General features: G+C 43.3%; 1 protein-coding gene across 1 annotated transcript in view; it reads right to left on the reverse strand.

The window, feature by feature from the left end:
* Positions 1-21,184, reverse strand: part of LOC144179714 (angiotensin-converting enzyme-like) — a 65,470-nt gene that overhangs the window by 29,191 nt on the left and 15,095 nt on the right. The window contains exons 6-14 of the mRNA XM_077708157.1: positions 18,471-18,662; positions 16,862-16,959; positions 13,724-13,893; positions 12,132-12,256; positions 11,587-11,685; positions 10,427-10,571; positions 9,692-9,790; positions 9,505-9,627; positions 6,833-7,061 (exon numbers count right to left, since the gene is read on the reverse strand). Coding sequence (XP_077564283.1) covers positions 6,833-7,061; positions 9,505-9,627; positions 9,692-9,790; positions 10,427-10,571; positions 11,587-11,685; positions 12,132-12,256; positions 13,724-13,893; positions 16,862-16,959; positions 18,471-18,662 — 1,280 coding nt within the window. The remainder of the gene's footprint in view (positions 1-6,832; positions 7,062-9,504; positions 9,628-9,691; positions 9,791-10,426; positions 10,572-11,586; positions 11,686-12,131; positions 12,257-13,723; positions 13,894-16,861; positions 16,960-18,470; positions 18,663-21,184) is intronic.

A 21,184-nucleotide genomic window follows, 5' to 3' on the forward strand; every position in this document is an offset into this window, starting at 1 on the left:
TACTTATAGTGCAGCTATAATATTTTGCAGTTACACTCTTTGGAACCTGTAGACTGCAAATAAAACTAATACAGAAAACTGATTTTTTTTGGCAAATTTCCGGTCCTAAGACCTCAACTGCACTGTAGAGAAACAGGCACGGGTGTAATATATGCAGTGCTCCAGAAAAATCAACTTTCACTGGGAAAAACTGAGAAAAAGCTTCAGCTTTTTATTGAATGCCTGCCAAAATCCTAGCAAGCCTGCAAGATGCCGGCAGTGATGAGGGAGTGTATTGACTTGCACATTCAATGCACTGTAATTGCATCACTTACTTATATATAGTTGAGTATGTTATTTCTATTTAATTATATCATTATGTTAACTTATTTAACTTAATTCTGTTATTCAGTAGATGGTAAAGCAACCAATCTGGTTTCATCTTTACTTGCATGGCATCTAGGTATTGCTGGAAGTCAGAGGTGGTTCAAACAGCTATAATAGCATTTCATGTTGTTCTTTCTTCACTGACCTTGTTTCACACTCATCTTTTTGTTCCTCTAGCGTGTGCTGGCTTCTTGCCACGGCTGCCATTAGCTGTGTGTCTTGAGCTGAGTGTAGGTGTTTAATTTATTTGCGCTTTGTAGACAAGAAAAAAGGGTGCCAGTTTTGCCACTGATATGCAACGGGCCGTACTGTTGCTGGCAAAGTAGCCAAACTAGGCCAAGCAGCTGTGTGGGCTCTGAAGTTGCTTAGCCTATTACGGCCATTAATTTACGAGATTGCGGCAACCATCTGGCTACTCCTGCAATCAGCAGTGCAGTACAGGGGAAGTGAGGGCACATGGTTAAGCATAATAATTACACAGTGTCTAGAGTTACGTCTGATGGAACTTTAAGCCAGTGTCTAGAGTTACGTCCGCCGTAACCCAAAGTTGAAAACTAAAGTTACGTCCAATGGAACCCAGAATTGAAAGCTAAAGTTACGTCCGGCGGAACTTTAAGCCAGTGTCTAGAGTTCGAAGTAAATTAAAATTAAAGAACGGTACGTTGGACATATTCCTACCCTAGCGGCTAAAAATACGTCAGACGTACGCCAACCCTGAAAATTTTATGCAACGTTGGAATAAAGTCCCTTCTCCGATCAGGGAATTCACAGCGGACGTACCAGATGCAGAGAGACTAAAGAAAGGTGCGGCGGACTTAGCCGGTGAATGATTGTACAGGCCCGTCGGACGCTCAGCCCGAGCAAGAGCCTCCCTTGTGATCTCATGCCACTTACCCCAGACAAGCCTTAAAAATTGCGAAATGCTTTTTTTGCCAGGGCACATTTAAATGAAGGGCTTAAAAATAGGAGTCTTTTTTTTTGGCTGGTGTGTGAAATTAGGGGAGGTTGCATGGTTCTAGAGTGGGCTGGGCGATTCTTTTGCTATTCTCCCACTTGTCCTGGTATTGTGTGGATAATAACACCCATTTGCAGCAGTTGACACTGTATGAGCACTAAGATTGTGAGTTTTATACCTTTGGGCTCTAAAGATTTAGCTATTCCTTGTGATGTTGTGAATCTTTCTTTTCAGACCTTGTAAATCGCCCATTAGAGTGACCAGTAATGGTGGTGCACAATGATAGGGTCGGGTGTTTTCATTTGATATTTAAAAGTTGGGCAGCTGTGCATGTAATTAGAATAGCTCACAACACTCTGGAACAAGGTTAAGAGCACGGGGTAAGGTGAAATTAAAAAAAAAATATTTTTTTTTTCGTTGCAATTAGAAAAGTTCATCTTCTTAAGCACATTCATTTTCCATACTAATCGCACATTTCTTAGAAATTCGTATTTGTGGCTCCAAAACAGTTTTTTCATAAGCAAGTAGTGAGTGACCACGTCCCCTTTTATAATGTGCTGTGTGTTTATTGTCATTTTTTCCATCAAGAAACTTCCAGCTCCAGATCAAAACACTTGTCTGGAACCAGCTGTATTAAGTTCTTTGGGTACCATGGCAAAGCTGATTTTTCAGCCAAGCCAATCCAAAGACGCTGTGCACTCTTTTTACACAAATGTGCTTCGGAGCCACGCACCAAAAAATGTCTTTGTTTGGCTTCACGCTCTCAAGAATGCAACATTGGATGCTGTTCTTTTATTCAGTGATGGTAGCATCGCATGAGCCAGCATTTTGAAATCATTCAGATTGAACCCTGGGTGCAACACCGCCATCAGGTGGCCAAAGGAGGTTGACCACAAGCGAAGATACTTTGCGAACAGAGCTGCATGACAGCTCACAAAATAGGCAAGGCGGGATAGACGGCAGGCTGAAAAGTGAAAATATGACTTCGACGGTGATTACGAAGCTGGTGCTTACTAAATGAATGACCTGAGTGGTGTTTGTTGCAAAAATAGTACAGTAGACTCTCGATAAACGGAACTTCAAGGGACCAAAAAAATTAGTTCCGTTTAACAGGAGTTCCTTTTACTGAGATAGATGTGCAAAGGTGCAAATTTATGTGCGTGCACACTCGTAAGGGCATTTCATGGAACTCTAAGCACTAGAAGGTGAATGTAGCGGGTAGTTTTTCAGAAAGCAAGAGGCTTAGGTGGAGCATTCACAAAGTTGATTTGGCAACAATGAGTCGCTGTGCACTACAAAATGCATCAATTATTTTTGTTTGAGTCCTTGCAACTGAATTTTCACGGAGGCTAGAGGCCGGAACTTCACGAGTACTTACGAGCCACCGAATTTAGAAGACGGCAACGTCGTAATGAAGCGCGAATAACACCACGATGGCACGAACGAGGCAGCAGGAGTTGAGCCCTGTAACCTCGGCGTCTTGAATCGAGACCGAACGACTGGAACAAGAACTGCAATGTTGCATTCGTTGCGCTAACACAGCCAACCACTTACGAGACAAGGCTTACGAGGCCAACGAGGCTAAAAAAAAACATGGAGGAAGAAAAAAACAAAAACGAAACAGCCGGAACCGTAAAAAGCTGATTCTCATGCCGAGGGGTATCACAAGAAGTTCCGATTCTAGTTCCGTTTACACGGTGATGCAGAAATTTTAGTTCCGATTACCGGAAGTTTTTTTACGTTATCTGAATACAAAACCAACCAACTTACCGGCTACTGTTCCGTTTAAGCGGCAATTCTGTTTAAGCGATTTCCGTTTATCGAGATTCTACTGTATTGTTTTGCACCTCTTTTCTTTCTTTAAACTCAATTATCTCAAAAAAATATTTCTTATTACAGAGGTACCATTACTTCCTATATCTTCCAGGATAACCAGCTGATTTTCTTTTTCCCTGTCATCTACATAAGTTGTCACATCTACCGTGCCAGAATTGAAAATACGCAAGTAACGGTTTTTTTGTTACACAACTTTCAAGATGAAAATAAAGCGAAAATTTAGGCACTGACACAAAAATAATTCATAAAAAATTTAGTGTTGGTCTGATTTTAATAACTCCGGTACAGTTAAAAGAGCCCGATGTTTGGAAGAAAATGATGTGTGCATTGTGTAGATACCTTTAGTAGATGCCAAGAAAAAGGTATTTCAAAGTGGCCAAAAATGCATGGGCAGTATAGGGCTTACCCTGTGCCCTTAGCGACTTTATACATACATCAAGGTATGTTGCATATCCGCCGCAGTGGCTCAGTGGCTAAGGAATCGTGCTGCTGAGCACGAGGACACAGGTTCGATGCCCGGCCGCGGCGGCCACTTTTCCGGTTGAGGCAAAAAGCAAAAACGCCCGTGTGTGTGAGATTTCGGCGCTTGTTAAAGATTTCCAGGTTATCAAAATTAATCTAGAGCCGTTCACTACGGCGCACCTCATCGCCTGCGTTGCGTCGGCGCGTTAAACCCTACAGTCAAATCAAGGTATGTTGCATGGCACTGAACATGAATGTGGGGCCTTTCGAAAAGAGATAATGCTTCAGCGTCTGACCAATGAGCTTTGAATGATAAACCCGGGCACAGCAGAATCAACAGTATCAGGGGCCCCTCAGTAGGGCAACACGGTTACTAATGCTGTAGCTATGTGGAACCAGCACACCATTTCCCTCTTGCAGCAGGTATCAACCGTGGTCGTGTAACACAGGAGGCAAAGCGCACTCAGTTCAGCAATCAGTAACATCTCAGCTAAACTCAGTAACATCAAAATCCGGTAAGATTAGAAACTCTTGTGTTTCTAGAGGAAGAAATGTTTGCTCTGTAAAGTTGCGCATGTAGGATGTGAACATAGTTTCAACTTCAGCCATGAACAAGAAATAGACATAGCTCTTTTACGAGGCACAGAGATGGGATGCCCCGAATTTACTTGCTTTATGAACGCCTGACTGCTTTACCCGTAGACAATTGCTGAGATCGGGCCATGTCCTGCCTGAACTTTAATTCAAACTAACATAGCTTAGCCAGAACAGAAACAGAAACTTTCTTATATACCATAGCAGGAGCAAAGAAAAATTTCCTTTGGGAGCAGTCCACTCGGTAGGCAGATTTTTCATGCCCGATCTATGCCCCCTGTACCCTTGTAACGTTTCTGATGTGCTTGTTCACAGAATGTTGCATAAGCTAACCAAGCTCAATGTTTTCTTGCAGTTTGCACCGAAGTGTCCAGAATATGCCGACTCCATCAATTCTTAGCTTTCTTCATTATTTTCTGTTCTTTTCGTGCCTTTCCATCCTTGTTCACCAGCGCATCAGCAGGTGGCATTCTTTGAAGACCTATGTTTTCTGCATGAATAGCCATATTTCGTTTCTAGCTGTACCGAGAATTCCTTGAGGCACTTGAGTCTTCCCACATTCTTTGAAAGTGAAAGCCGCATGGCTTCCCCAGGCAATACTTATCAAAGACGTCTTTACAGCTGCATTGTGTTTCCATCCCATTCTTCGCTTTCCTTTCTTTGTCATCATTTATTACCAAACCGCAAACCATTCAGAACTCCGTACGGAGAACCTACTATCTGTATTATGGCGGCCTCGAGGGACCAGCATGACACACACAATGCAGCACCCTTTTATTTGTATTTAAAGTACCTCAAAAGCAGTGTTACACATGGTGTCGGCGTAATGCAGGGGATAAACTGTCGGTCCCGGGGTTTCATTCACATCCCTACTGCTTTGTTTTTTTTTTTTCCCTCTTTGGTAATATGGTGCTGCATCGGTTTTTGGTACCATCTGCTGCCCACAATGCCAGCCTTTGTTGTGTAATGAGGCACGTGATGCTTTTGCATTAATAATGAGAGCCTGACTACACTGCTCAAAAAGGATGCATCATCGCTGCCTTTATGTACTTGTCTGTAGTGGTCAGTTGTGTAACCTGCCGCAGATTTACAACTCCTTCACGTTTGTCCATCAGGGGTAAACTGAAATTAATGTGCAAGGACAATGACGGCGGCAACAATTCAATGCTGTACCAACATCATTATCTATCTGCACTTTTTTTACATTTGCATCACCGACTTGCCAAAGATTTCATGTTACCCACCGCGGTGGCTCAGTGGCTAAGGCATTGCTCTGCTAAGCATGAGGTTGCGAGTTCAATGACCGGCCGCGGCGGCCGCTTTTCTGGTGGAGGCGAAAAGCAAAAACGCCCGTGTGTACGAGATTTTGGCACACGTTAAAGATCCCCAGGTGGTCAAAATTCATCCGGAACCCTCCACTATGGCACGCCTCATCGCCTGCGTTGCGTCGGCGCGTTAAACCCCACAATCAATCATCAATCAATCTAAGATTCATGTCAATCAGCCAAAAAGTTTTTTAACGATACTCGTGGCTATTCGCCTTTCTTGCCCATCCTTACCTTGGGTCTTCCGTACACCAGCATGACATCGCACTTGGCTGAGCAATGCATTTGCTTCGAAGCTCCCCTATACATTGTGCAGCTTTACATGTCTGGCTGTGGTGACACTGGACAAGCAGAGTATAACCGTGGGCCTGAAAATTAATATGCAGAAAACTAAAACGCTGAATTACCTCAGGAGAGCACAGCGGTTTGAGATTGGTGGCGAGGCAGTGCAAGTGGCAAGCGAATATCTCTACTCAGGCCGAGTTGTGACCCCGGATCCCAACAATGAGGCAGAGATGATTATAAGGATAAGAATGGGGTGGAGTGCATTCGGCAGGCATTCTCAGATAATGAATCCTACCATTGTTGCTGAAGAAGAAAGTGTATGACAGCCGCATCTTACCGTTACTCACCTACGGGGCAGAAACTTGGAGGCTCACTAAGAGGGTTCAACTTAAATTGAGAACGACTCAGCGGGCAATGGAGCGGAAAATGATAGGTGTAACATTAAGGGACAAGAAGAGAGCGGAGTGGGTCAGGAAGCAAACTGGTGTTAAAGACATATTAGTAGTAATTAAGAAGAGGAAATGGGTGTGGGCAGGGCATGGAATGCGATGGCAAGATAACCGTTGGCCATTAAGGGTAACAGAGTAAATCCCTAGAGAAAGCAAGCGTGGCTGGGGGCGGCAGAAAGTTAGGTGGGCAGATTAGAGCAAGAAGTTTGCGGGGGTACATCAGTCGCAGTTAGCACAGCACCGGGATAATTAAAGATCTATGGGAGAGGCCTTTGCCCTGCAGTGGGCATAGATAGGCTGATGATGATGATGATAATCACATGTCTCTCCGGAGGACACCTGTAAACACTACGGAGGAAATAGGCGGGCACTTGCTGCCACCAGAATGCCTACTCTTTTGCAATGCCACCACATTGCCGCCAGCCGCAATCAAAACCAGCACCACTGCAACTCTGTGGCATCACTTTGGGAAGCAGGTTCATGGGCTGTCCCAAACGGGCAAGCATTGTGGCTGAATCCTCATGCTTGAACGCCTACGTACGAAATTCTCGTAACGTTTATTTCTTTACAGTGCTTTGCCTGATGGGGCATTTTTTCGGGGATGGGCATGCAGTCGGGTTGTCGCTGCTCCAGCCGACGGGCTTCCCCTTGTTGTACTCCTTGAGCCACTTGTAGAGCGGCTCGAAGTATTCCAGCAGCGGTCCGGCATCCATCTCCCTCGTCCTGCCCTTGGTCAGCATGGCTAAGGCCTCGGGCCACGGCTTCGAGTAACCCAGCTCCATGACATCCCTGCGCAGGGGAAACAAGTGCATGCAAGGGCTCCTTTCTGGTTGATGGCAAGAAAAGTAGATGTCCTTGTGAAAGGAGAAATTGGAAACGACTTGAACTTGCCGCAGTGGCTCAGTGGCTAACGCATAGAGCCACTGCAGCGGTCATTTTTCCAGTGGAGGCAAAAAATGACGTCAGTTTGTTTGAGATTTCGGTGCATGTTAAAGATCCCCGGGTGGTATAAATTAATCTAGAGACCTCCGCTACGGTGCACCTTATAGCTAGGGTGGTTCATTTTTAAATAAAACACGATTTTACCTTATTTTTACACCCCGAACATGTTTCAGGGTAATAGGCTTAAACCCGCTTTCTCCCCGAATGGACCTTCTCAGTGTAGCGATGTGTACAACTGTGCCCTGACGGTCCAACGTTCTCGACCAGTACTTGCTGGAAGCAAGCCGCACTAACACAGCTTTCGAACTCATTGAGTATTGGCATGACTACCGCTTTTTTTTTTTTTTGGGGGGGGGGGGGGGGGGGGGACAAGTAGCTTTCTTTTATTTACCATAAATTTGTGCACAGTTGCTGAGCTAAAAGCTGCAATAGCAGCTTGACGAGGCCCAGCAAACTGTTACATGGCAATAACGACCGACATCAAAGCTCTAGGCGGTTTCGTAACATAACAGAACATGATATACATACATCCAATATACGGAATTTGCAAACAACAAAACCGTAAATCTGATTAAGCCGTCTTTCAATTCAATGGCAGGTTACATACATTGGTAGGCAGGATTTGCTTTCAGATGTAAATTATACAAAGTCAATCTCAAACAGCAGAACATTACAGACAAGCAATGAAAACCAAGCAGCACAAACATTTACAACTTGCAGAGAGCAAAAAACGATAACAAAGTCTGCAACTTTCATGATAATTACAAATTACGGCTTGCTATCCCGGGCTGGCAAGTGCTGCACTGACATTCTTGTGCCTAGCTAGTGGAAGCTGTCATGTCGAGAGAACTTTCTCCCAGCTGAGATACGTTCAGCGGTCAGACAGGTCTCGAATGGAGACCGACATGTCGAGCATGTGGATGATAATGTACAAAGACAAGGATGTCTGGGAAATGGATGTGACCAGCTTTTTGCGACTAAATTATTTCCTTTCTTAGAAGTTATCAATGTTCTTCACTGTCATCATTACTAATCCATTTCCAGACAAATGCCAAATTTTTTAGAGTATTTGATAGAAAACCCTGATATCTCCCGATTACCAGCTTGAAACAAACACCAATTTTAACACGTTAGAGCAAAGAAGCTCGTGGTACCCACTGATAAAATAAACTGAATTTATTACTTGATTAGTGCATCTGTAGATTTAACCCAGAAAACAGGAATTTCTGCATGTTTTTACAATAAAACCTGATTTCTACCCGAGTATTAATTTGAAAAAATAGAACCTGATTCTTACCGCCCAAATTAAAAAATATATAAAACGTGAAAACAAACATTACTTATAGCTTAGGTGTAGCTTCAACACCATTATATATTTTTCTTTTTTTGAAAACAAGTTGAGAGTAACACTTGCACAGCAGTTAGTAGATACCAGTCTGAGGTGTGATGCTCAGACTGAGTGCTTCAAGAGTTTATATAGAGGCTTTACTCAGTGAAGCTACTGCTGGGCTGTGAAGTGGGCCACAGTCTAGAGCTACAGGCTTAATTTAGACCAACCAGGTGTCTTCAACATGTGGCAAAAGCTCCAGCACTCAGCAGGGTTGTTTGATGTTTTTTTTTTCCCACTTTTAATTTTGAGGACATTGTCACCAAGATTCAGACTCACAGTTCCACAGATTAGGTGTTTCTTATATGTTGGTGGGGGGTCATGCTACTCTTATAAATGCTTTATCAAAACATCTTCGCATTTGTTGATGGAATTTAGGCAGGCAGCTGAACTGCGCCAGGCACTAAGCATTTATTGAAAAATGTTACAAAACAGGGCAGCAGCTAATTTAGTTTCTTTCGTTACTCAATTTAGCGTCGTTTCTATTGCGTTACGTTGCGAAGCTTCTATAAAATTGATCTCTTTTTTTGTGTGTGTGCATGGTCACATAGGTAGTTCTTATCGTGCATTTAGAACTGCTCCTTGAATCTGGTCTTCAATGAAGCAGCCTGTCTAATTTGATAAACGCATTCAAACTCATTCTTTGCCTTCGCCACTGTATTTATTTGAATATAAGGCGAGGTTTTTTACCAAAATCCGTAGTGTCAAAGCCGTATCCTGCCTTATATTTGAAGTGCAGTATTCATGTATGGCAATTTTTTCTACTCTCGAAACTGCACCCTCGCCATATAATTTGGCCGCGTTATAATCGAATAAATATGGTTTATCATTTTTAGGTGGCTGAATAGTTCATTGGGCAGCGCTTTTTCTTGCACAGGGGTCACAGAATGCTTTCAACCTTACCCGAATAGTTTCCCTGCCTCTTTCGACTGATAGAAGTCACACTTGTAGAGTGGGCCCGTATGGTTGGCTTCCTCACACAGCGCCTTGTAGAACTGGAACTGCAGTACTGCGCTTGCGAAGTACCTGCAGTAAAGGCAGAGAATGTAAGAGGTTGCTTCTGTGTCACTTTTACCTAGTAGGGGCTCACCTGATGTATGGAACATTGGCGGATATGTGGTATTTAGATGGTGGATCAAAGTCTTCCGGTGTTCGGGCAACTCCAGGACAAATGCCCTGGTAGCTCATCCTGAAACCAAGCCCACAAATTGGATAGGTTTGCTTCTAGGTGAAAAATGATGTGTGTTTCAAATATCACTCGCTGTTTATGATGTTAGGCTTGAAAATTTGAAATGCGCAATTAGGGGTATAATTTGGTGCTGGTGCGTTATATTTAGCTTTTTCTGAAAATTTGCATAAAGCTCCTGATGCACTACGATATTTTATTTTAACTAGCATTTACTGATTCCTAATCAAAATTATACTTTGTGGGGGCTACCTTTTCTTATGTATGGCTATTCAAACTGCTGCTTGTCTGGTGTCTTATGGTATTCTCGTTTTACATTGAGCCAACATACAAGAAGTTTAGTTGTACCAACTGCTTTTAAATTTTCTCCCTCTGTTTCTATCTGGAACATTTTTGCTTTGTAGTTTAACTGTTCGTAAAAGCTTTTCTTCTGAATATTCTGCGAGTGTGAACAAACCATGGTGCAGTCCTTTATTATCTCACTGTTTCTGCCTTGTACACTCTTTTCAAATTTCAGGATCACAGCTTCAGCGGTACAATTATGCTGACGCTGCAGATGTGACATTCCTTGGAATTGCAAGGTGTTCTTCCCATGTTATGAAAAAAATCTCGCGGTGGTTTTGCAACCATTATACTTACAGCAGATTCCACCAAGCCTTGTTGTAATCCTCTGGCTTGTATGTGCCCCTGAACACATTCCACCTCCATAGGTCAAAAATGTAGACTGATGGAATGATGGACACTTTGTCCATGGCAATGCTGTAGAGATAGTTGATGTCGGTTTCTGGAATTTAGATCAAGAATAGTGCACCTTGCTGTTTACTAGGTTACTTTGTGGAATTGTGAGAACCAACAGATTACTCAGCCCTACTCCATGCTGTGGTGACGATTACACTCGGTTAGCTTCATTTTTTTCTCAACAAGAAATTGCATTGGTCTTACAGTAGACTCGATAAAAGGAACTTCAAGGGACTGAAAAAATTAGTTCTGTTTTTAACAGGAGTTCCGTTTACTGAGATAGATGTGTGAAAGTGCAAATTTATGTGTGTGCACACTCGTAAAACCATTTCATGGAACTCTAAGCACTAGAAGGTGAATGTAGCTGATAGTTTTTCACAAAGTAAGAAAACTACAAAAGGTTTAGGCACAGCATTCACAAAGTTGATTTGGCAACAATGAATCGTTGTGCACTACGAAGTGCATCAATTATTTTTGTTTGAGTCCTTGCAACTGCATCTTCATGAAGGCTAGAGGCCTCAACTTCGCGAGTGCTTACGAGCCACCGAATTTAGAAGATGGCAACACGGTAATGAAGCACAAATAGCACCACGATAGCATGATCAAGGCGGCAGGAGCTGAGCCCTGTAATATCGGCGTCTTGAATCGAGACCGCACGACTGGAACAAGAACTGCGATGTTGCATTAGTTGCGCTAACACAGCTGACCACTAACGAGACGAGGCTTACAAGGCCAACGAGGCAAAAAAAAAAGAAGGAGGAAGAAAAATAAACAAAAACAAGACAGCCGGAACCGTAAAAGGCTGGTTATTATGCCAATGGGTTTCACAGGAAGTTCCATTTCTGGTTCTGTTTACACGGTGACATGGAAATTTCAGTTCCGATTACCAAGAATTTTTTTTTTATGTTATCTGAATACAGAACCAACCAACTTGCAGGCTGCTATTTCGTTTAAGCGGCAATTCCGTTTAAGCGATTTCTGTTTATCAAGAGTCTACTGCACTTGTTTAATGTCTGGCAATTCGTCTATGAACAAAGCTTAAGCTCATTATGGTCCCATACCTTCATCCTCTGGTCTTTCTTTGAGCAGACCAACAGCCTTCAGGTGCTTTGGTGTCGCCACAGAAAGAGCAATGGTGTCACCAATCGCCTCATGGAAACCTGTGAAAGAAATGTGTCATTGGTAACTTCTTTATCTAAGTGCATCCTGATAACTTTAAACTTCTTTTTACATACTAATAAAGCTATTCAGGTGGCAGAGGGCAACCTCGCATGCATTAAAGCTTGAGATTTACATAGCTTGACATTGACATTGACATTTGTCAAGCTTGACAAAGCTTGACAGTGAATGAAAGACACTATGCTTAGAATTGAGGGCTGCTCACATTGATAGGTTCCCTTGTAGGCATGTAAACAAAAAAATGAAAATGGGTTACAGTCATGTGGCATTTATGCGCACATAAACACAGTGTTTATTGTTACTTCCAGGACATTGCCTGAGCCCCTCGACTATCTTTAACATGCTTCAAGAGGAGGTATTGGGGAATGAACATGATTGCAATTTTTCTCTGCAAACAATGTGTTGCAGAGAATTAAAGCGTGCTTACCGGGATTCGCCCCTGTCCTGAAGAATACGGGCTGCTTAGCATACTTGAGAAAGTACTCTACGTGGCCCATCTCGTGGTGCACCACAAGCAAATCGTCCATCTTCACCTGGGTGCATTGCTTGATCCTACGTGGCAAGGGAAAATGAGAGGTGTCTGTAGCTGTATATGTGTTGTGCACATCAAAAAATGCTGAGAGGCGGACTGGTCAGATAACTTAGTTCACAGGCTTGCAAGCTAAGCGTGAATAGCTTTGCTCACAAATTTACACATCAAAAGGCGCTGAGAGAAGGACTGGTCAGATAACTTTTTTCGTAGGCTTGCAAGCTAAGCGTAAATAGCTTTGCTCACAAATTTACACATCAAAAGGCGCTGAGAGGAGGACTGGTCAGATAACTTTTTTCGTAGGCTTGCAAGCTAAGTGCGAATAGCCTTGCTCACAAATTTACGCGCTTACCTGGGGACTAATTGTCAACCCATTAACGGGGGGAATGTGTTTTAAATGGGCCCTGAAGACAAAATGCAATCCTGTTCATTTTGAAAGAACGAATTTTTGGTGATTTTTTAACGAAAGTGATTTTTAACTGAGAAAATGCAAGAAATATTGAAAAACATTGAAATTTCGTGCTACACTGACGTAATATGGTCAGGAAAGACGTAATATAGGTCAGCGGTAAGAACATAGACATCAGTGTGTAAACTGCACGGTAGCATTGAATTGGTGTGAGCAAAATGAACTACAATCCACACTACCATTGCCCAATCAAGTCTCTCAGTGGTGCCTTGGGTCGGCAACCGCCAATTGCACAAACAAGATTCTGTGATGTCGAAAAATAATCGGAAAGCAGCCGGGGGAGTCTCCACTGCTTCATCTCAGTTGCTTGTTTGAAGTTTGCAAAATTAAAGCCGTTCCGCTCAATGTGAAAGCTGTCGGAAGTGCAGAGCAGTGATTCACCATTATGGGCTGTAGCACCGTTATCAGCTCACTGCTACTACCCAATGCAAATCAAATTTCCCGCCTTCGCAGTGCTCGCGTGCCCCCTGCCTGAAACTGCACCAGCGGGAGTTCTGTTCTTTTTGTGCTTGCTTTTCCTCCCGCATGTGCCGGTGTTGCACTGCCACTTTTTTTCGCTTACTATCGTAAAAGCCAATCCAATGAGCGTGCCTATATAAATGAACATGGGTGCTGCCGGTTAATTACGTATATTTTGCCTCAAATGTACCTGCAGTTTTCTTTGCACTAAACAACGGGGAGGTGCATGACAAACGCCAGCGTTCACAAGTTTCGAACGCTTATGACTGTATAAACCTCTTGGCTTTCGAAGCCTCTGTGGGACGCCGCGACAACAGAATGCCGTGTGGCTCTACTTGGGTCCGGCGAGCGAGCTACGACGACAAGGCGAGCCTCTAAAGTGCTCTGCACTTAATAAAATTTGTATCTCTGTTATTGAGACAAAGCGCTCTTTAATTAACCCAATTGTATTTTGTCATCATGTCCCCTTTAAACTTCTGTGTATATGTTTACCCTTGTAAACATTGTTCTTACTTTCTCCTTTCTTTTAAGTGAGGATCACTTGCTGCTGTAAAGTACTTACCTCACGTCATTGTCTTTGTAGAAGTCCCAGGCTGAAGCATGGCACACAATTTTTCGGTTTGTCGGCTTGGTGAGAACGGAACGCTCCCAGAAAGTTTGCGGCATCGGTGGAAGACCCAGTGATGTGAAGAACTCCTCGGAGAGCTTGAACATGTCCAGGACAGTCATGTTCTGCAGTAAGCGAAGAAACGCAGCATGTTTGAAGGGGCAGTGAATACAAAATACAAGTTTGGTTTATTATAAAGACTGCTTTGTTCCCATAGCGATACCAATTTAACCGATTAAGCAGTGGTGACTCACTAGCTGGTTATTTATGATGTCACAAGAGCTTGTTTGTATGACTGGTGGCCACCGACAAAGGCTGCCACCAAAAAAACATGATTGTGCAATTGTAGTGGGGCCTCTAGTTCCAGTCGATCATTTCACTTGAATTGTAACACACAGTTAACACGTTGATGACTAAGTTTTTAGTTTTTCCACTATCGCATCACTGCTGAAGTGTAGCACGATATTTGAAAGTTGATTTATTTATTTATTCATTTATTTACAGATACTGCTGTCTCGATACACGAAACATAGCAGGAGTGGGTACATCAGAAACAGAAAGGAAAAAAAAACATACATTAAGCAACATGAAAGGAACATACAAAGCATTTAAAACATATTACAAAATAGGGTGAGGCAGTGCTTTCAAAAACAGTTCAATTGGTTTTTCGTGCAGGGAACCATCTAGGTTCCAAATTTCAACACCAGCTGGAAAAAAGGAATGCTTAAAGCAATTTACAAATGGCTGGAAGGGAGCAATGTTGAGTGGGTGAGACCAGTGCATGGCTCGTCGGGCTGATTGTCAAAAAGTAATTGGTGCTTCAATGCAACTGCGGCCGTGTACAATCTTATGTAGCAGAGTGATACAATCGAGTGTGCGCTGAAAAGCAAGGGGTTCTAACGACAACGAGCATGCGTGGGATGAGGGAGAAAAATTGCGGTCATACCAGCCGAAAATGAACCGTATTGCTTTTTTCTCTATGTCCTTGAGCATATTTATGTCAAGTGCAGTATATAGGGTGACCATACTGCTGAGGTGTACTCTAGTAATGGTCGGACAAGCGACTTATACGCGGATAATTTGCAGTCCTTTGTAGAGTGCTTGAGTGTTCGTTTTATGTATCCCAGTTTTCTAAGTGCCCTAATGCAAATTGTTTCGATGTGATGGTGCCACTTTAGGTTTTGAGTGTAGGTAACACCAAGATATTTGAATGTATTCACAGAATTTAGGTAGTGCCCATTGTAACTATAACTAAACCTTAGCGGCTGTTTTTTATTGATAAATGTTATTTTAACAGTTTTTTGACAATTAATACTCATTTGCTACGTGGTGCTCCAACCACAAAATTATGAATATACTTTGTTCATAATACCTTGGTTATGTGCATTATTTACACTAGTATAAAGAACGCAGTCGTCAGCAAACAATCGCAGCTTCACTGGTGTGTCCTTAATGACCTGTGTGACATCATTAATGTAAATGACAAACAATAGGGGCCCAAGTACCGAGCCCTGCGGTACCCCGGAAGTGACTGCACACAACGATGACTGCGCATGCTCAAAAGTAACAGATTGGGGCCTCAAACGTAGCCAATCAGCTATCCAGCCTAGTATTTTGTCATCGTTAATAACATTTCTGAGTCTAATGAGAAGTTTTCTGTGGCACACCACATCAAATTCGTTGCTATAATCTATGAATATGGCGTCAACCGGACCTTGAGTATTCAGAGCCAAAGCGATGTCGCGAGTGAATTCAATGAGCTGTGTAGTTGTAGAAAAACCAGAGCGGAAAGCATGCTGATTACACGACAATACGTTGTTATCAGTGGGGTACGGAAGTATATGCTTATGAATTATGTGCTCTAAAAGCTTGCAGCAGGTACACGTTAATGAAATAGGCCCGTAGTTGGAAATGAGTTGCTTATTACCCAATTTAAACATCCGATTCAAATAAGCTTTGCATTTTTTTGGTTAAAAAGACGTTTTTCACAGCTGTAGTGAAGTTTAGTGGGTTACTGAAGCTTGCTTTTTAAGATTAATCAAGGTTGTATTTTATTTTCATGGCTCCTTCAAGGGAAAGTGAACAATACTACAGCAGTGCGAGGTAGGCTGGGCACACCTTTTTCATTTTTCTTTTTAAGTAACGACCTGGCTCAGTGGTTGCATGACAGGCAGTGGTAATTTATACTTGACTCATTGCACCGGTGTAGCCAGGATTTGGTACTGCTGGTGGAGGAAGCACAGTTCCACCTTTGTTTATAGCATTCCTATGGCAGAACGTTCTGGATTGCCGATTCCAGCGATTACCGGGGACCCCCAAATGTCCGAACTGTCGGGACTACCCCAGCATTTATCATACTCTCTGCACATGTACACAGAACTACAAACTTATGCCCATATCCAATCCTACCCCTACTTCAGGGGAAAAAGGTTGGCCTACTTCAGCATGCAAGTGCAAAGGGTTGTGATTGAGGGGAACTGATTCACCTGATTGAATTGTCAACTATCCAAGAACTCCGGACTAGGGGTTCCTTGTGGGAACAGAGTTACTTTCTTCTTCTATGAGTGTTATCATTAAAAGCGCTAACCTGCCTTGCACTAAAGCCTGGCTCTAATGTTAGCAGTACCAATTTTTTTCTTTTCATTTTTTTTTTCTATTTCATCAATGTGTTCACAATACTGCATTGTCCTACCGCTACTTGCTTCTGTAAGCATGAATGCATGTTCATGCCGGTAGTTGCTGTTTTGTGTAGGCACAAAGTTTCTGTCGTGTCCATTGGAACCCATGGGTGGCTTTTAGACCTACATTTTGTGAGGTCATTGTTAAAAAAGAAAGCAATAAGCACAACATTTTTCTTTGTCATTTGTAAATCAACCAAACAAGATTGGAGGTTCAGCCAAGGGAAAGGAAAAGGCGAGTTCCAAGAATGGGTAAAAAAGGATTGTATAGCAGAACAGTGAACCTGATATCAAAGGTCACAATAACCAGCAATTTCATCTCCAATGGGCTTGAAGGAACATAGCCTTAAAGGCCCGATTAAGATTCACCATTGTGCAGCTTAGCAGAGCAATGAGGCAGTATGTGTACACTTGCCCTTTCTTTCATGGCAGCTGTGACATCGATTGGGTGCTTGTTCGGGTACGGCTGGGTCATTTCGGTTATTGCGGTCCAGTCCTGGGCATGTATGTGGCCTGCATGAACGAACCATAGACACATTACATAATAGCGGCACATTCATTCGGGTTCCCATAAAGCCCTGCTCACGCAGTCTCCTGTTATCATGCGTATTTTCAGCGATATGAAGACTTAGTAAGAAGCAGGAACTTTGCAAGCCAGAAGCCGTGGCTTGCTTTCATCACAGTGCAACTAAGCACGAGGGATATCTCTCCGCCTACACTGGCAGTTCCGGTGCACGCACATTTCCTAATTCTTTAGCACAGTGCAAAAGTGGTGTAGCTCGAAAAGTGTATTTTGATGTGACAACATCAGCGTGTGTCTGCACTGATTTGCACAGGTGCAGGTGAGACAAAAAATCCGTAAATCGAACATATAGTGAACCAATTGCTTTTTTAGACGTAAGCTGTTATGCACAGCTATTTAATCACTCGCTGTACGTGTTTTCAGGGGAGGTATATGCCCATAATTCTATTTGTCACTTGGTTCCAAAAACCGGCAGCACTCCTCCTCCGCATCAATCCACATATTTGGGTTTCCAACCTTCCAAACCTGTCATACGATAACGAAGCAGTGAGAAAAAAATAAGTGAGGCAGTGATGTGACGAGACAGCATTGAGACAGTGTATAAACCCACTGTATTGATCTAAGACTTTGTCGTAATGCAATAAACCACGCCTGCCATTATAGCAAGTGTCCAAAGGACCAGTCATTTTTCTTGGGCAAATTATTGTATAAGAATTCATGGCGCAAGCTCAAATATGGGCACCAATATTCGAATAGCCTGCATGTATGCTCAACCATTTAGCCTGTTAAGTGCTGGGCAACTGCTGCACTATACGTTATGACCAAAGCGTAATGAAGAAGAATGCAAAATACGAGAACAATGCTTTAGTTGTGATTTTGTGCATCTAGCTAAATTATGGTGTTTCTATAAAACACAGTTCGCATTTAACATGTGAGAAAAAGCAATGAACTGTTTGTAAAGCATACTGCATCATGTTGACCATCACAGTCACTTTCCATCCATCTACTACATCACTAGGTCTTTGAAAGAAATACTCCAATCATTCTCACAGTTTTTAGTGAGGCCTGTAGCACCATACAAGCACCCTGCTTAGTTTGCTTCGCAGGGATTGGCTGTTTTTACAGCGTAAGCTATCATTGCCCAAAGTTCTGCATTCATGGTGCATGGTGTAGTCGTTCGCAGAAAAAAATTCCATAACAGTGGCACTTGCCAACAAGGAAGGATGTACCCACAGTGGCGATGTTAAGGCTCGGCTAATCAAGTGAACCTAAAAATGGCTAATCAAGTGAACCTAAATTGGTTGATTTCATTCACCCAATGATTCATATAATAATAACTTTAGCTGAATTGTAATTCACAGCCCCAATTTTTTTTTACGGAAAAGTTGCCTTGAACAGTCAGTTGACAGGCTGTGGTTATGTTGTCCCTTATCTGGCAATTAGTCATAAATTTAACTGGAGCGCAGTTGACTGTAACAAAGATTTGCCTGTGCATTCGTACCGAGAAGGTGAGCTGGGATGGGTCCGTCCTCAGAAACCTTGTCGGGGCCGTAGACCTCTCGCAGCTTGGTTCGCACGTACGCATGGAGCTCCTGGTACAGAGGGAACAACTGCTCCCAGATCCTCTTCATGTTGTCCTCCAGACCATTGTACTCATAGACATCTAGCCACATGTCGCTGCCATCCTTGAAGCCTGAAAAGAGTGAAGGCAGTGACGTGCGCAGGATTTCGTTTCGGTCAGAGGGGTTGTAACCATGAAAGAGAAAACAAAATAGATAATGTGATAAGAAGAGAGAATGAAGTTAGTAAACAAATCAATTCAGAATTTACAAGAAAAAAAGAACTTCTAGATGCAGTGGGCATAGCCTACGTAACATTCTAGGTGCATTTTTCATTTTGGTCTTTCTTAGGAGTATTGAAAAATGGGCAACCTCCATAATGAGAGCGCACGTCAAAGCTGCGTAAGCTTGATGCTTCATTTGTGGCAAAGGGAGTTGTCTGTAGCCATTATTTTTATTTGATGATAGGCTAAGTCTGTGGCTTTGCCCATCCCTTATGCCTACCCCAGTGAGAGGAGGCTAGGGAAGAAAAATGCTGCTGCTGAGAAAGTTGTGTGTTCGATTTCTGGCTGCAGCAGCTGTGATTCCTAGAAAGTGGATAGAAAGCTGCGCTTCCTAGTGGATAGAAAATTGAAAAAAAAAATGTTCATGTGGACGCTTCAAAAAAAGCTGAAGACACACCTAAGCACACCTTATAAGTTGTGAATGCAGAAGCATTGACGTACAATTGAGCGCTGCTGAGTGCTTCTTCCAGTTTTGTGCTGCGAGTAATTGTGACTGCTGCAGTGCTGTGTGAGGTTAGCGGAGTTATGCTTGATATGCCATTGACCAAACCACGCACATCCAAAGCTGCACTCTTGGCTTTCCACATTACATTGCCTAGCAATGCGCACCTTTACTTGTGTTTTTATTACTGCCGACGAAGCTCATGCTATGGGACGCTTAGCAGTTGTGTGGGCACCGTTCTTGGCTTCCAACGCCTACACCAATGCCAGCTTGTTTTGCTCAATGGGCCATTTTATGCTTTTGCATTAGTAAACCCAGACGGCCTAATTTATCTGGAGCTGTGCATTATACAGTGCATTTTATGCTGTTTGTACATTACATGAAACTGAAGATTTTTGGGGAGACCTTAGGGTTAGTTCCCTCTCTGAAGAAATTGGCAAAACATGGAACATAACAGGCGAGACAGACAGAGAGAAGTGATTGGGTGGAAGAGAGGAAAGGAAAGTGCACTGGGGATATTATTGAGCTCAGCAGGGAGTTCACCTGCACACAACCCAGTGCGGGGGGAGGCGGAAGAGGGGATAAATGACTGGGGAGGAGGTAGGAGGTTAGGAGTGAATAGAAAAGATGTGAGAGAGAAAGAGAAGAAGAAAGGAGAGAGGGAGAGGATAAAGAAAAAGGGAGGTCATAACAGGTGACAGCTTCATTAAAATGCCTGCAAACGCATGCACTCCGTCTGTTACGGCATGCCAAATTGTTCCCCGCGATAAGACTGATGGATGATTGCGTGTAATTTTGTCCACTCATTGGTCACCCTTACCGGCTCCCCACTTTGCTTTCTTTCAGGTCAGTGTGGGGGAAGTTATCCCCCAAGTATAGTCACTGCCCCAGCTAATGAGGAGCAGGTCACAATGGTGATGACGATGTTCATCGTGACATATGTACAGATGAATTCTATCATAGAGCGTGGTGGATGCCTTGTGGATTCAGAACTGTTTCCATGGAAACAGCATGGAATTTCGCAGCCATCCACTGCTTACGATGCTGGGTTTTTCGTTTCATGTGGCACTGGAGGCGAACAGCAAACACGCCTGTGTGTACGAGATTTCAGCCCACGTTAAAGATCCCCAGGTGGTCAAAATTAATCCGGAGCCCTCCACTACGGCGCGCCTCATCGCCTGAGTTGCGTCGGCGCATTAAACCTCCGCAATCAATCAATCAATCATTTCATGGGGCACAAAACGCTTTCGCGTTAAAAATTGGGTGCTTGCACGCATGTAAAGTCGTGGCATCCTCATCGATCAAAGTGGGGACCATCCTGCCTCCTGTTTTAGTGAGGACCGATCTTGTTCATTATTCTCTGTTATGCATGGATCACTAGTGTAAAATGGCGTGGTGTCATATCTTTTGAGCAGTACATTTCCCTACACCTTTCCTTGCCTCTCCCATTGCTTAGTTCCCCACCTCTAAATAGCAAACTGTGCCGAGCACAATGGCAAGTCTCTGGACATTTAATCAATGCATTTTGCCACCACTACCACACGGTCCTCATGAGGGACTGCAATACATCTCGTGCAGCGAAATGACGAAGAAAACCATTGGATTTATCAAAGACAACAGTCTGTCCTGGGCCATCTAAACGTGAACCGGCCAGGATGGTTAGTACTGATGAGCTTGCTCACTAGTGGGTTGCCATCCCTCTGAGGGTTGGAGGGTGAGTGGTTGGTGAGGAGTACCTATCGAGGGCTGGAGAGGGGGGGGGGGAGTGGGACAGAGGCAGTGGAAGAGGGAGGGAAAAAGATACATGCGAGGGGGAGGAGTTGAAAGGAGATGGTGAAGTGGAGGGTGAGAAGTGGAATTGGAGCAGGGGGAGATAAGGAAGGGTATTGGGAATGAAGGAGGGAGCAGTGAAGAGAAGTGTAATTTGAGG

Source organism: Haemaphysalis longicornis, unplaced genomic scaffold, assembly GCF_048455015.1.
Source record: "Haemaphysalis longicornis isolate Haplotype H1 unplaced genomic scaffold, Haemaphysalis longicornis Haplotype H1 scaffold_4, whole genome shotgun sequence".
NCBI classification, from domain to species: Eukaryota; Metazoa; Arthropoda; class Arachnida; order Ixodida; family Ixodidae; genus Haemaphysalis; species Haemaphysalis longicornis.